We start from the raw sequence: 15,749 nt of genomic DNA, 5'->3' as shown, positions 1-15,749 counted from the left end.
AGGCTCTGCCATATGTATCAGTTGTATCCCTTTTAAAGCCCTTTGGGCATCCCCCCCCCCTTTCTCGGTACCTTCCGTGTACGTGACAACCACATGTGTGGTTCCAGCCGGCTCGTACTGTTCTTGGCCTTCTGGAAGGCTAAAAGATAAGTAGGGGCCGCTGATGTTCTCTGTCGCCCCCCCTATCTGTTCCGATTAGGTAGCCTTGGCTTGCCGGCGCGCCAGTCAGTTCTTGTTTTGACTAGTTACAGCCTTATAGAATCATTCCCTTTATTTTATTAATTATTCCCTCAATTCCCCCTTTTGATCTCCGCAAGGAGATCACCCTGATTATGCTGATTAGTAATATTTTCCCTTATTTATGAAATTTTGCATTCCCCCTTTTGGTCTCCGCAAGGAGATCACCCTATTGGCGGGGGAGTCGTAGGTCAAAACTGTCCAAATGACCTGTGCCCCTCTCCGGCCCAACAGGCAGGAGAGGCATCATCCGCGCATAGGTGCCATCCCGCTTCTCTATCACGGTAGTGATGAGACGAACTGACAGTGCGCGCAGGCAGGGAATACAACAACACCCGCAAGTAACTAAAATCGCAGCAAAAGTAGCAAAGGATAATAAAAGCGAGCCCATTAAGCCTTTCCACTGTCCGAACGCTGAGGTCAGCCAAGCATCCCAAATGTTATTGATCCCGGAGTGTGCATGCATTGTTTTGGAGAGGGTCCGGAGACCCTCGAGTGCCCTGGTCACTGAGCCGTCTGGTGCTGTGTTGTTGGGAATGTAAGTACAGCATTCTTCCCCAAACATAGCGCACACTCCCCCCTTTAGGACTCCAAAGAGTTCTACACACAATCTGTCCATCCAGCCTAGGAAGGAGGGCAAAAACCCTGAGCTTCAGGGAAATTCCAGTCCCAGCCCGCCACAGGCGCGGCCCCCCTTCGGGGTCCATGGCTGGCATGGCTCACAAACCACTAATCATTAACACTTTAAGCATTTTAAGCATCACACGTAACACACTTGTTTCCCCCCAACATTCCCCTTTTTATCTTGATCTTCATCCTGGTCCTAGCGTTGTCTGGCGGTGGATGAGGTGCTTTTGTTCTTTCTGGTCGTTGGAGCAGGGGTGGACTACCCTGCTCTGGTTGCTCAGGTCAGGGGATTATTCTGCCCTTTCTGTTGAGACCTGAGTTGCGTCTAGTTCAGTCGAACTGACGCTCTAGGTTCCTTCCCTCAGGGCCTCCTGGATCTCTGCTGTGGTTCTCCCTGGGTCCTCTGTAGCCGTGCACTGGCTCCAGTGAAACCACGTGTCGCGTTTGCCTTTCAGACGAACCGCGTGTGACGTCCTTTCCGTAACCTGGAAGGGGCCCGTCCACCTGGGCTCTGACCACTTCCGTTTCATGACTTTCAGTAGGACCCACTCCGCCGTGTGTGGTTTGGCTGGCTGGTTCTCTGGTCTCGCCTCCTGGATCTGTTTAGAGAAATCTGCAACGAGACCTTGCAAACAATCATAATATGCTCTAGGATTTTGCTCCCCCTCCTCGTCGGGGGTCCAGGTTAACCCTTTCTGGGGTCCTGGGAACTGCCTGCCTGTCTGGAGCTCAAAGGGGGTGAACCCGGTCCCCCTGTTCATGGAACACCTCACTGACATCGTTGCCAGTGGTAAAGCGTCAACCCAATTCATTTTGGTCTGCGCGCAGATTTTTTGCCAATTTTTGTTTTATTGTTTGGTTCATTCGCTCCACTTTTCCCTGGGACTGCGGATGATACACAGTTCCGAACGCATGTCTCAATCCCAACGCTTTCTCTAGGGTCAGTCTGTAATTCGGGTGAACTTCCTCCTCTACCGTGATCATCTGTTTGGACATCACGTACCCTGTGACCCTCTTTGCTTCCTCATCTGCGGCCTGATTTCCTTTCGCTACCATTGTTCCTAACCCTTCATGTCCCTTGCACTTGACCACTGCCACTTTTTTGGGAAGCATCAAGGCCTTTGCCAATTCCCTCATTTCTGCTTCGTGTTTTATTGGCTTGTTTCCCGCGGTCAAGAATCCTGCCCTCAGTCATTGGCTGAGTTCCACATGCACTGCGCCTACAGCATATGCTGAGTCTGAGTATATGGTAACTTCTTTCCCTTCTGCTAATTTCAGGGCCTCGATAACCGCTATCACCTCGGCTCTCTGGGCTGACTGGGCTCCCCCCAGTCTGTCTGCCTTCAAGGTTACATAATCTTGGCCTTGTCTGGCCACCACTGCATACCCTGCCTGCAAACCTCCTGTGTCTGTTCTTCTCTTGCCGTCTTGCTTTCCCCTCTTCCTGCTTGAAAATAACTTTGTATATTTGAGTTAGACACCCCATGTACAACTTCAACTCATAAACCTTGTTTTTTTCTTTTCATAGCACTCCCCCCTTGCGCAATGGTCAAGACCATGCACATGCATTATTAAGGTGTCAACCACACGACAAAGGCACAACCAAAAATCCATCACGGTCGTGAAACAGACCCTCAGAGTCCTTAACATCCCCTTTGTGTCCACACAGAGGCCTCATAAGGCCCCTCCCGTGGCTGAACTCACCCCCCAAGCATGCAGCCTGTTCTTATCAGTATTGCAGCTTAGCTTCGTGCACCTCAAGCCCCCCTTTCGCTAAGACCTTCAGCAACGGTGGCTTCAGTGCCTGTGTATATAACACAGAGCAGATCACCCACATATTGTAGCAATGTGCTTCTTAAATTCAATCCATCTAAATCTGCCCTAAGCATGTGTTCACATCCTTGCAGTATCCTCGCATGGATGAACTGCTGACCCCTATAGGTGATCGCAAACAAAAACTGTGACTGTTGTGTTAGGGACACACTGAAAAATGCCATCTACAAATCCACAACTGTGAACCACTCTGCACTGGGTGGCACATCTGTTAGCAGGGTGTGAGGACTGGGATCTCCCACTGATTGATCCTCCACTAACTATTTCGCTGCACACAAATCATAAACTAACCTCCACATTTTGTCTCCTGCCAACATTCCTCTACACTTTATTTCCCTTCACACTGCACTCCTATCATGCTCCACAGCCACAAACCTCTTAAGTCTCCTACATACTCTGCTCACTCCACTGACTCTCACCAACTCACCTTCGGTAGCAGCCTGCATTCCCTCACACTGAAATCTCTCCATTGCAACAAACAAGTATGTTTGTTCTATGTTCAATTCAGCCTATTGCTATATTGTTCCTGTATAAATGGGCCCCACTGTTCTAGAATTTCCCCAACTTTATCAGTAACATCTTCAATCCCGTATGAACTATGCTGTCCCCTATTGAACAACAAATTTTGTCGCAGAAGGCTGTACTGTCCACTGAGCACCTCTACGCCCCCCTCTGTACATTGTATGTCTATCTGCAGCTGACACAAAGCATCTCTGCCTGACAAATTCACTGGGATATGCTCTAATATTAGTATGGGCATATTTACATGTTTGTAACATATCTGAACTTCCACTAAACAAGATTTTGGAACATGCAGGTGTGTCCTGGCTGATCACAGCTCCAGCACACCAGCTGAACCAGCCTGTTCCCCAATCTCTCCAGAGTCTGGGATCATCAAATTTGTGGGTAAATGGGTGCCCTTTGAGGAAACCCCCATCCATTGTATCTACTCACTCTGTTCCAATTAGGGACCTGAGGCCAATTAGTATCATGGGGGGCCCCAGCGACAGGAGACTGTCGGTTGTCCACAGGCTGCCCCCGGGGCTTGGGTCTGGAGAGACCACTGGTGCCTGGACTTTTTTCTTTTTAGCGGTCAGCTCCTCCAGCTGCATCTGATTCCATTTCTTTGTCAGTTCCCTCTCACACTCTTTAGCAAAGTCCTTCTCCTCTCTCTGAATGCCGGATTCTGCAGGTCCTGCTCCTTCTCAGTGCGCCACCGCTTTTCTTGAGCTTGCAGATAGGCAGCTGGGCTCTCCCCCTCCTTGATGGGCTCCACCTTCATTTCAACCACACTCAGCCGTGGAGGAAACATTAGTCGCAGCTGATGCCAGCAGTTAGCACAGTAACCGTCAGAGTGACATGCATCATTCACAGGAGTCCCTGTCGCCGCTGCCAGGCCATTGCTTCGCAGCAGTCTCTCCATTCCGTCTACCCCCAAAACACAAGCCAGAACCGCCTTTATGTCCCCCATCCCCAGGAGCCGACCCATAGTTTCCTCCTCAAATGCTTTTATCCATTTTCCGGCCCCTTCTGCCAGAACTGGGAGTCTGAGAATCAGGCCCTCCAGATCTTGTCCTGCCCATGGCACATACTGTGTCTGTGCTCCATTCACCCTCAGCGGAAGCATCGGAGTGTCCCTGGTGGGGGCTTCACAGCCCTCCTGCTTCTCACTATTCTATGATCTGCATTATCTTCCTCTACTCCTTCCTCACTCTCTGTTTCTGTCTCCTTCTCCTGAAACTGACTCCATCCTTTAGATGGAGGGTTAGGGGTGTCCAGCAGATGCACCAGCCCTTCTGCATTACTACCACTTGCTCCGTACCCCACCTTTATCTCACTCCCTTGTTTCTCAGGCCCCATGCCTGGCCTTCTGTTCTTCTCTCACTCCCTCGCAGTCCTTCCTGCACTGCCTGCCGCAGCAATGCACTCACTGCCCTGTATCCATCTAAACAACTTGCCGTTCCTTTCTGCTCCCTACTTCCTTCATCCTTCTGTGTCACCTCACCTCTGAATTCTACCTTCCCCTCTATTACTGGAAACTGACCCTTGTATGAAGGAGGGGGGGCTTCCACTAACGGACACTGACTTTGATATGACAGTGGCCATATTTCTTCCTGCCTCATCTCTTCTTTCTCACGCCCCTTCTTCTCATTTAGTGCCTTTCTCATGGCTTTCTGCTCCCTTCTCCAGGCCTCTCCCTTTGCTTTAAATAACCTCAGTACCTCCAGTTCCTCACTCCTTTTCTTTTTACGCCTTTCTGTGTTCTTATTAGCCTTATGATACTTTATCAGAGTCTCCATCTCCTCACACACTGCCACATCCCATGTGCCCCCTTTAGGCCACTTAGTTACCAGGGCCTTTGTTCTATTCCCCCACTTTTTAGACATCTTTTCTATCCTCGCTTTAAGCAGGGGGTGCTCTCTCCCCAACTGCTGTACTGGTGTTTCTGCTGCCTTTACCGGGGCCTGCATTTTAATGCTTTTCTGCACTCTACTGTCACTTGAACTGTTTTCCTGTCTAAAAATTAACAGAATTCCTCACAGTCAACTCATGCTCTATTCTTTTTTTTTTTTTTTTTTTTTGAATTCTCTCCCTGACTGTAGCTACTTCACCTTGATGTGTGGCTCTAAATTATTTGTTGTTATTTTTTATTATTATTTATTTTCTACTTATTTCCTCTCCTAACTAAAATCCCTAACACTGCACCCAATTATCTACGGGTACACATATACTAAAACCTCTTGTCTATAAACTGTTATTTTTCTCACAAAGATGTAGTTTAATACCCTTTATCTCTAAACTTAGTCTCTATAATCCATAAAATCTATTAATCACAATATTTTATTCAAATACATTATTTTAAGATTTATCAAAGTTCTAAATTTACCAACCCGCACTTCCACTACTGTCAATGACGTTTTATGGAAATGCACAAATGCTCTATCCAGACCCCTGCTAACTTGATCTCTTCTACTTTGTACTTATTTCTGTTTTATACATCTTTACTTGCAACTTATCTGTTGAACATATACGTGGGCTTCCCCCGATTTAGCCCAAAACTGCGTACGTAATTATTTTCCCCACTTCTGCATCAAATTAGCGCTCGCTCTCTGGCGTGCTGCTTCGTCCCTCTGCCTAGCATGCTCTCTCTCCGTTTTCCACAATAGCTCTCCCAATGAGCGCCTGTCTCCTATCTGTTGTCCAGCACCCCGGACCACTGCATACATACGCTCCCAGGCGTCAGCTACCTCCTTATCCTTATCTCCTTCACCACTTGCCCCTTCTATAGCTTCCTTCACCACCTGGATCTGCTTTACTAGTGGCTTCCACACTGCATTTTCCGGGGGCGCCCATCCCCCGTCATCTAGCTCCCATTTTTAATCAGTCCTGACTGTTTTAATCCCTTGTCTAGCCGCCCTTCTGCCTCCGGATGTGGGTTCAGCCACCCACACTTAGTACACCTCCTTATCCTAGTCGAATGTCCTACTAACAAACACCACCAATACGTAAATCAACAACTTCTAAAATAATAAGACTATATTCAGAGCAGCTTACTGTTGTGTCCCCCCTGAACAGGGCACGTCACACAAGTTCAATCCCAGTCAAACAGGCCCGCTCCCAGCCGAAACCTCCCCCGATCCCCAGCAATGTCAACTTGGAAGGGGGTGTTCTGTACGCACAACTGAGACAACCCAGGTGGGAGTCAGCTTATCGACCGCACTACCGGTGTTCTGACTCGACCAAGGCCGGCAAAATAACCTTCAGGCGTCACCCACCCTCCCGAGAGTCCAAGCTAGGGGTGTTCTTAGAACTCACCCCAGGCGAGGTCCTGCTCGGCAGTTGTAATGAACGCCCGAGGTACCTGCCGGCCCTGCCCGTACTGAGTCAGCGGGTGCGGCCGGGCTGGCACGCTTTTGGGCGTCCAATTGCTGAGAACTCCCCTTCGGTTCTGACAAACTGTAAGACCGCAAGCAGTGACAGCAGAGCCACGGGCAAGTTCAACCAACACAGAGCGAGCGGCGAGCACCCTGAACAGGAAGAACCCACAACCCTGCTCACACACAAACCAGTACAACTGCACCCAAGCTGGTGCTTTGATTCACCCTTTCTCTTTTTTTTTTTTTTTTTTTTGTTAGAGAGGGGGACCTTATTCCCTCCTCCCAATCTAGAGTTCGGGGTCCTGAATTCCCTGGGTCTCCCACCCAGCTTTTCTACCGCTCGTAAAATTCTATTTCCCTGCGTGGGTCCCATATCCTCTGCTCCCTAAAATTCTATTTCCCTGCGGGGGTCCCGTACCCTCTGCTCCCTAAAATTCTATTTCCCTGTGGGGGTCCCGTACCCTCTGCTCCTTAAAATTCTATTTCCCTGCGTGGGTCCCGTACCCTCTGCTCCTTAAGGTTCTATTTCTCTGCGCACGATACCTGGACACAATGCATACACAATACATAGACAACACAATATACTGTATAAACACAGTGCGTGCAACCTCTCCTCCATCTTAATTTACCAACGGGCCCCTGGACACTTCAAACTGCTCAATTTGGCATATCCAATGTGCAGATTTTGATATAACAGGCTCTGCTTACCTCTTCTGGTTGGGCCCTGCAGTTCTCTGTGTCCAAGTAGGCCTAAAATTCTAAAATTCCGATAACTAATCTGTCACGAATATTCTCTTCTTTCGCCGCTCTAAATTCACATGTGTCGGCTAGTTCGTGAAGGCTACGGATATACTTTTCCGCAGACTCCCTGTGCTTCTGGGCACGTTGATGAAATCGTGCTCGCTCGTGGATCACATTTACTTTAGGCACAAAATAGCTGTCTAACTTCTCTAGCACAGTCTCGTAAGTGTCATCTTCATCCGATTCAAAAGTGAATGTTTTATATATTTGTTCAGCCTCTTTTCCGAGTGCATAGAGGAGCATACAGACCGGCACATCGTCATCCTCTTTGTTTAGTTTGGTCGCAATCCTATAGCGGGAAAAGCGCAGTTTCCATTCCGACCAGCGTTCAGGATGACTAAACTCAAAACTTTCTGGGGGATTAAACTTCGCCATAATCCCACTTCTGACACCATATGTCGTTGAGGAGACAGACACGACCCCGTAACTCTAACTGTTTATTATTAACAGCAGGTCAGAAACGCAATTAACCTTTACCGTACTTGGCGGACCAACCTTCGATCCTAACGCATCCTTATTTGGAATAAAGATGCATGACAAAATAGATCCTCACAATACAGTTGTACGGGCTGTTAATAAAATACTGAAAAGAATGATTTTGTGTTGCTTTTTTCCCACACAGGTATTTGATTGTATTTGAATGAATTGTGAGACATTTGAAATTCGTTCGAACTTGATTTTTGAAAAAAGTGACAGCCCTATCAGCTAGCTATAATCCACTTAGATAATGGGTTTGCGTTCCTTAATTTTTTGTAGTGTTAATGATGGCAATTTTTTACAGGCCTTTTCTAATGATTTAAGATCATCAGCAAATGATTTTTTGAATCACACACCAAATGACTAATGCAGAGTTGGCGTTATGGGGGGTATTCATAAGCCATGCCTCCCCCCCATATGAGCCATTGTACCCCAAGTGCCAGCCAATATGGACGTCATCTTTTACTTTATTGCAGTTTTATGTTTTAATAAAGTTGTTCGTCCTAAAACAAGCCGATCTGCTGTTCTCTCCCACCGGCATGGATATGGATTATCTGCTTATGCTCCCCCCACCCCCCCCCCCCCCCCCCGCCGATATATATTTTTAAAACAAGATATAGGATAACCTCCTGAGGTCCAGTAATTCATCATTGTTCCCTGTAGAGGACATTATATTTTTGCTCATGCCACTCTGTAAATTCCCGTTGTATCTTAAAGAGGACAGTTAAAACTTTAAGATGATGTTACATGTCTTCTTCCTATCAAATCAAAATGTTTAAATCAATATGATTTTTTTCTCCCCTGGGCTTGTATGCATGCTTGTAATTGGATAGCACTAGTTTGGGCACCATCAGGAAATCACCCAGTCAGGCATAATCCTGCTCCACTCCGCTCCGTCTGGTAACATTCTGTTTCGTGTTTGTCTTACCTCTCGTTTCTGCCCTTGTGTGATTCACCCCAGCTGCCCCACATTTTGCTCCCTCGTTAATCCTTGTATAAAAGGGCTCCCCAGTGCTGGCATTAACATCGATTCTGCTTTTTATCTGTCCTGTTTGTAGGGTTCCGTGCCCCCGGTTTTGATCCCACATGATCCAGGGCTGCCAACTATATAGAATTAGTTATATCAAAAATATTAGGGTAGTTTGCAAACCCTACAAATTATTTAGAAGGTAATAAAACTCTTATATTTATGGATATGATGTTGAACTGCATGTGGCCTTACACACAGTCCTCCAACTTGCAGGAAAAAAATTTGGGGGTTGGTAGTGGGATTGGCACTCCAGCCATCATAAAACACTTCACGGCAGGTAGGTCCAAACAGGCATGACAACCTTCTGCTCTCTGTGGGAGTAGCTCTGCTGCAGCTGCCCACAGGAAGGTTGCACGCATCATGAAGGGGATGGGAGAAAGCCTTCGGGAGCTTCATCCCTGGAAGAGTCGAAACTGTCGAAGAGCTAATAGGGTCAGGCCTGTTGGGGATTGGGGCTGGTGTGGTGCTGAGGCGTCACCCGCTGCATGGTGGCACTTGGGTTTCAGTTTGGCCCTGTGGGACATCCTGAGACTTTGCGGGATCCCCCTAAAGTTGCTGGACATCAGGGGGGAGCCTCTGCCTCGCCTGGGGGGGGGCCTGGGGTGGCCGGGGGGCGGGGGTCACCCCGCCTGGCTGGTCCGTCTCCCCGTTTGCCGGGGGGGTCTGGGGTTGTCCCGTCCTTGGCCGCTAGCTGGGGTCTCATCGGGCGTGGTGGGGTGGGTCTCTCCCGGTCTGCGCCTGGGGGGGGGGGGGGCGTTCCCTGCTGCTGGGCTGCCTGTGCCGCCCCTGAACACCTCGGTTGGCCGTCCCTGCCGGCTGTGCGGGGTCAGGGATGGGGACTAATCGGGGCCAGTCGGGGATCTGGCCCCGGTGCCGGGGGGGGCCCACTCCTGGCACGCCCTTATTGCTCCCCTGGGTCCAACACCACATTTCACACAACACTAGGGCCTTGAGGGGCGGTGGGGAGGTGCGCCGAGACACTGCCCCTCAATTTTTACTTACATGTTAGACACCACATGACACTAGGGCTGAGGAGGTGGGTTGAGGCAGGTGGGGCTCTGCCGTCTGCCAGCGGTGGGGTGCCCATGCCTCAACTGCTCGCCCACTTTTTGCACCTTAGTCATATACGCAGTCCATATTACATTAGGGCCTTGGGGGTGCGGGGAGGGGGATGGGGGACTCTGCCATCTGCCAGTGGTGGGGCCCTCATACCCGAACTGCACCCACTAATTTTAATGCATAGTAGACATAAACACACAACTCTCTCACACATGTACATGCACACTTCACACCAACATGGGTCAGGGAGGGGATGGGGGCTGAGGGGCCCCCCCTAACTCTCTGTCTCTGGCCCTGTGCTGGTGGGGTGGCCCGCCGGGGGGAAGACCCATCATGGGGGGGTTCGGGTGGCCCTGGCGGGTATGGGCGGCCTCCTCTCTTGGGCCGCGGGCCGGGTGGTGCTTGGCTCTGCTGCGCCGTGGTGGGGCCCTGGCGGGCGGTCCGGGGAATCTTGGGACGCTCTGGGCCCTGCTAGGCGGATTGGGGGGTTCGGTCTGGGCTGGGCGGGGTGTCTGCCGCTCCCCGGTCGCCGCGGGTCCGCTCCCGGGTGGGGGGGGGGCTCTTTGTATGGGCCCCCCTTGGATCATCCTGCAGTGTTGGGGGGGAGGCGTGCCGGGTCGCTGCGGTGGGCGGCGGCCCGTCCTCCCGGGGGACGGGCTGGGGGGGCTGGGGCTCCCCCGGTGTGTGGGGGGCCGTCCGCCGGGGGGTGGGGGGGGTGGTCCCGGTGGGTGGGGCCCTTCGGCCCTGGACCCGCCTGCCCCGGTGGGTTGGTTGCGGGTGGGGCTGGGGGGCTCGCCGCCCGTCCTCCCTCTGCGGGCCTCCCTGTGCGGGGGTTGGCGCCCCCTTAGTCCCTCGCGGGCTCCCTCTCGGGTTGGGCGGGTGGTTGTCTCTGGGATGCGTGGCTGTGGGCCCTTGTGCCGGGGGGGCAGTAGGGTGACTTCGGTTGCCTGGTTCTCCTGCCTTCGCCTTGGGCCTGGGGGGGGGGGGGTGCTGCCGCCTCCCCTGACGGCATTAAATGCCAGCACATCCAATGACAAATCAGGTCACACCTACACTTGCACATGCATACAAGACTGGTTGAGCGATCAATATCATTATTATTATTACTTTTTAGGGTATGTTATAGATTTAGGAATTGAAATATACATATATAACGGTACGATTACGTGTGTGTATGCTACATATATATAATACCGATTTGTATTAATTATTATTAGTATCACTGATGTTGTTATAATTCTTGTTGTTTGATGAGTGTTATGTTTCTTATGGTTGTTTGTATTCTGTATTCCCCTATACTTCATCTTTTTTCCATCCCGCCTACATTATTAGTGTTATTATTTCTGTATACCTTTTTTTTTTTTTTTTTCTTTTCTCTCTCCCCCTCTCCCCATGGTGATTGATGTCTGTTATTGTTACGCTGTTGTTTTTGTACCCCCCCTGTTTTTCTCCTTTTCCACGGTACTGGTGAGTTCGGAGCGGCCACAATCTTTACTCTTGAATGTAATGTAAAATAAAGTTGTCCTCCGCAGAGGGGGGGTGGTGGTGGGCAATAAAAAAAAAAAAAAAATCATGGCTGGCCAGTATATTGGTACTCTGAGTGCTGTGCAGAGTGGAGGAAGAACCTCCACGTTCTTTCCAGTTGATTCTGGGGTTCAACTGGGGTGTGTTCTTGTTTCTACTCTGTTCAGTGCTTGCATGGACTGGGTTTTGGGCAGGATCATGGGGTCCAGCAGGTATGGGGCATCTACTGGTGAAGATAGATTTACTGATCTTGGCTATGCTGATGATGCTGTGATCTTCGCACATTCAATATCAGTAGTGTGTCTGTCTATGGGGAGAATGTCTGTCTGTCTATATAATTTTGTAATAAGAATGAAGTTGTGTTAATATGCAAGCATTTTGTTTGAGACCCCAAATTTTGGTTTTATTTATATATTTTAATGATAAATTCATATAAAGCTGTTTAAGAATTGCAGTTAAATCTCCAAAACCAAAGTCTAGAAACCAAATAGCATGCTATAACGACAGCTTTACAGATTTTTCCTTTAGGAATCTACAGTGGATAGAGGTACACTAATCTGTGTGCATGTGTGTGTGCATGCATATGTAGACTATGACTAAACCTATTAGTTTCATTTGACTGCATGTACTGTAGATTTAAATCTAAAGCAGGTTTAGTTGACTAAATATCCTGTAATTTTTGTTGAGTAAAACTAGACTAAAACAAAAAAAAATCAGATGACTAAAATTGCATTTTAGTCAGATGACTAAAACTGCATTTTTGTCAAAAGACTAAGACTAAACTAAAATCAAAACATGCTGTCAAAATTAACACTGCCTGGCTTCTGATGAGCCACACCTGTTCTCAGGTAAATACCACGAACAGGTGTGACTCATCAGAAGCCAGGTAGAATAGAAAACCTACTGGATAGTAGCTCTCCAGGACTGGAATTGCTCTAATCCAAATGACAGTTTTAAAAAAGAAATTCATGGCTGCCTGAAAAGTGGTAATGGTTAGTTTGAAGATTATCAATTTAAATAGGCCCTACCTAAAAACGACTTCCCAAACAATTCTAATTCTTTATGCTTTGCCAAAATTGCATAAATCATTAGTAACTCCCCATCCACGTACGTTTTTTTTAGGCATAGGTCCATTAATTGAGCCAGTATCCAGGTCTGTAGAGTACTATGTCTACCCTTGGTTAAAAAACTTTTGTCTTATCTTAAAGAATCAGAATCTTTATTGTCACATGACCAAAGCCAATGTAAATTAGTGTTGGTACAGCTTGCTGCAGTTGGAGACACCATGACAATACACAATTAACAATTAGGCAGGATGTAGACAGAGAATAAGTATAATACGCATGATATACAACCGGCGGTGTAGAGGCAAGGTAGGTGATAAGTATTGTACAGATGTTTATGCAAGTTTCAATAGTGCAATGCCAATAGTGCAATGTAAAGTTGACAAAGTTGGGGAAAAATCAGAAACATACAGTGCCTGACATAATACATGCAATGTGCAATTATAATTATAATGTCAGGGGTCTATGCTGATGAGAATATGAACATTGCAGTGGCGCAAATGGAGCATTGTTGATTAAAAGTAGGAGGATTGTTGAGGAGTCTGATGGCACTGGGGATGAAGCTGTGGAAATGTGTTTTGGTGCTTAGTGAGTCGCCTACCTGAGGGAAACAGCTGATACAAATCATGTGTGGGATCCTCCATAATCCTTTTGGCACGTTTAGTGGTCCATTGGGTATATAGTTGTTCATAGCACGGTGACAAATCACTGGAGACTTTTCCTAGTGAAGGGACCCGTTACACTGTACCAGACTGTTTATGTAGGATTTGAAACTGCAAATGTACCCTATGGGAGATGAAGTTTGCTGCTGATCACGTGATCCTCTGAGAATGAGTTGCCTACCGTGCACCGACACACCCCTTCATAGACAAAACTTCGAAGCCTTGGCTTCAGATGTCCCATCAATAGGTCTTACAGACTGGTATGGCCATGGGGTGGCCATGAATTGGTGAATGGCTCTGACTGGGTATTGTCTCAACGATCCACCTGGTATCTTTTAGTTACTTATCAGCTTACTATGGAAGTATTATTGTTTTGTCTTCATAAACAACCTGTTGTACTTCTGAAATCACACACTGATAATGCCAAAATGGTTGTGTGGAACCCATGATGGGGCTGCAATGATATCCTCCTGAGACCCGATCTATTCATTTATGTCCATTGTAGTGGACATTGTATTTTTGCATTTATTTTTTCACTGATGTTGGGAAACGTATTTATTCTTGTTGTGCACTAAAGAGGACATGCTGTGAAATTAAAATAAGAATAAATTTGAAAAAATCTAAATTGTAAGATGTCTTATTTCCTCCAAAGACAAATAACCTACAATTAAAGGACACTTTTTTCCTTGGGTCTCAGGAGGATATACAAATCATCTAGACCCGATTTACATTATTTTGATGATAATGTGTCTATGAACCAACGGTATTTACCAAACAAGTTATTAAAGTGTGGTATTTTAAATTTTGGCATTTTTTAATGGAATTTTTTTTTTAAATGGAATCAGTCGCAAAGGTCGTTATGAAACAGCAACCCAAATAAAGCTTCTCTGGGTTCTCTTACCACATTTTTAGATTCTTCAAAACTGACTTACAATCTCAGTCCAGAAATCTTTGGGAAATGGATGTTATGCAGGTCTAGACGTTTTTCTGTGACTCTGTTCCAGCTGCTGAATGGTATTGATCTATAGCAGATTCAGAGCTGTGAGTGATCAGTTGAGGAGTATGAAAGATGTGAAAAGTTGCAATGCAAATCTTTTTGTGCATTTGCTTTCAGTTCATACTGCTAGTGCAGTTGGAAGGGTGCAAGTCTGCATGCACAAAGTTTCCAGTGGTCAGTGGGCCAAATTGGGCGAGCCCTTGGAGTCCCATGATTCATTTCTTCACAGGAAGGATTGCGGTGAGTCAAACAGCATATCACAGTGCACCCCATCTCACAACTTTAATTAGCCGAGCAGTAGCACAGCTGTACATTAAATATTATAATCCACAAAACATGAGAGATTTAAAAAGGACAAATTCCTGGTGCAAGTCACACTGGTGCATCTGTAACCAGGTCAGCAAGCCTTGTGGTGTATCGACAGCCACAGTATCCAGGATAATGTTGGCATACTACCATGAAGGATGAACCCCATCCAACAGGAGTAACTGTGGACACAAGAGGAAGCTGTCTGAAAGGGATGTCACTAACGTGTATTGTATTCAAAAAACATAAAACCACAGCTGCCAAACTTACTGCAGAATTGAATGCGCACCTCAACTGTCCTATTTCCAACAAAATTGTTGGAACAAATTGTTCATTCTCTGTGGATAATGTGAAACATTTTTTGTTCTCTGATGAGTCAACCTTCACTGTATTTCCCTGTACCCTGAGTGCTTCATGAAGGTGGATCAGTAATGATTTGGGCTGCAATATCATGGCATTTCCTAGGCCTACTACTTGTTGTAGATGGCCGCGTCACTGTCAAGGACTACTGAACCATTTTGGAGGACCATGTTCACAGTGTAGTTCAAAATTTATACCATAAAGGTGAGGCCATGGATCAGGATGATCCATGGCATCACGTTTACTCTGTGTATTGGTGTCCTCTGTGCACCAATACACAGAGTAAGAGTGGTTGATGAACATGAAAGTGAAATCTCCCATGACCTTCACAGTCACTGTGACCTGGCCCCTTTTCTGTAAGAGGAATGGCTCAAAATCACTCTGCCCATTGTGCAGGACTAGTATCTGTCATTCCCAAGATGAATTTATACTACTTTTTGACCACAAAAGGAGCCCCTACACCATAATAAATTATTGTGATCTAAAATCAGGTTTTTCAGTTTGATTGTCCAAACCCTGTATTTCAGTGTGACAGTGTGCTGTATTTATGCTGCTGTTTATTTGCATCTTGTGGTATTTTCTTGTTAATATATTTAATATTTAATAATTTGAAATATATTTGTTGATGTATCTGTAAGTTTAAGTGTCACTAATAAAAATATTCAGCTTTTTTTCTTTTTCTTTTTGAAGCCCTCTTTTACAGGAAGTGTGTGTTGGTGTCCAAAACACACGTCACACATGACACCAGTGTGTTTCATTTCCAAATGCCACCTGGTACAGTCATGCAGATTCCAGTCGGTGAACATGTCTACCTCAAAACTACCGTCAAAGGTAAAAAAAACAAACACCCCGATCGTCCCCTGCCTTTCCTTGGCCATTAATTCTGTAGCTATA

General features: G+C 47.1%; 1 protein-coding gene across 7 annotated transcripts in view; it reads left to right on the top strand.

The window, feature by feature from the left end:
• LOC111841788 (cytochrome b5 reductase 4) overlaps positions 1 to 15,749 on the top strand; it is a 109,717-nt gene that overhangs the window by 43,668 nt on the left and 50,300 nt on the right. For 6 of the 7 annotated variants that reach the window (XM_023807783.2, XM_072708318.1, XM_072708317.1 and 3 more), the window contains 2 exons: positions 14,307 to 14,429; positions 15,546 to 15,686. The exons of the other annotated variant lie outside the window; for it this stretch is intronic. In XM_023807783.2, coding sequence (XP_023663551.1) covers positions 14,307 to 14,429; positions 15,546 to 15,686 — 264 coding nt within the window. The remainder of the gene's footprint in view (positions 1 to 14,306; positions 14,430 to 15,545; positions 15,687 to 15,749) is intronic. 7 annotated transcript variants of the gene reach the window in all.

The sequence above is a fragment of the Paramormyrops kingsleyae genome, unplaced genomic scaffold, assembly GCF_048594095.1.
Source record: "Paramormyrops kingsleyae isolate MSU_618 unplaced genomic scaffold, PKINGS_0.4 ups74, whole genome shotgun sequence".
NCBI classification, from domain to species: Eukaryota; Metazoa; Chordata; class Actinopteri; order Osteoglossiformes; family Mormyridae; genus Paramormyrops; species Paramormyrops kingsleyae.
The sequence above is the reverse complement of the archived record's forward strand: the minus strand, read 5'-3'. Positions and strand labels throughout refer to the sequence as shown.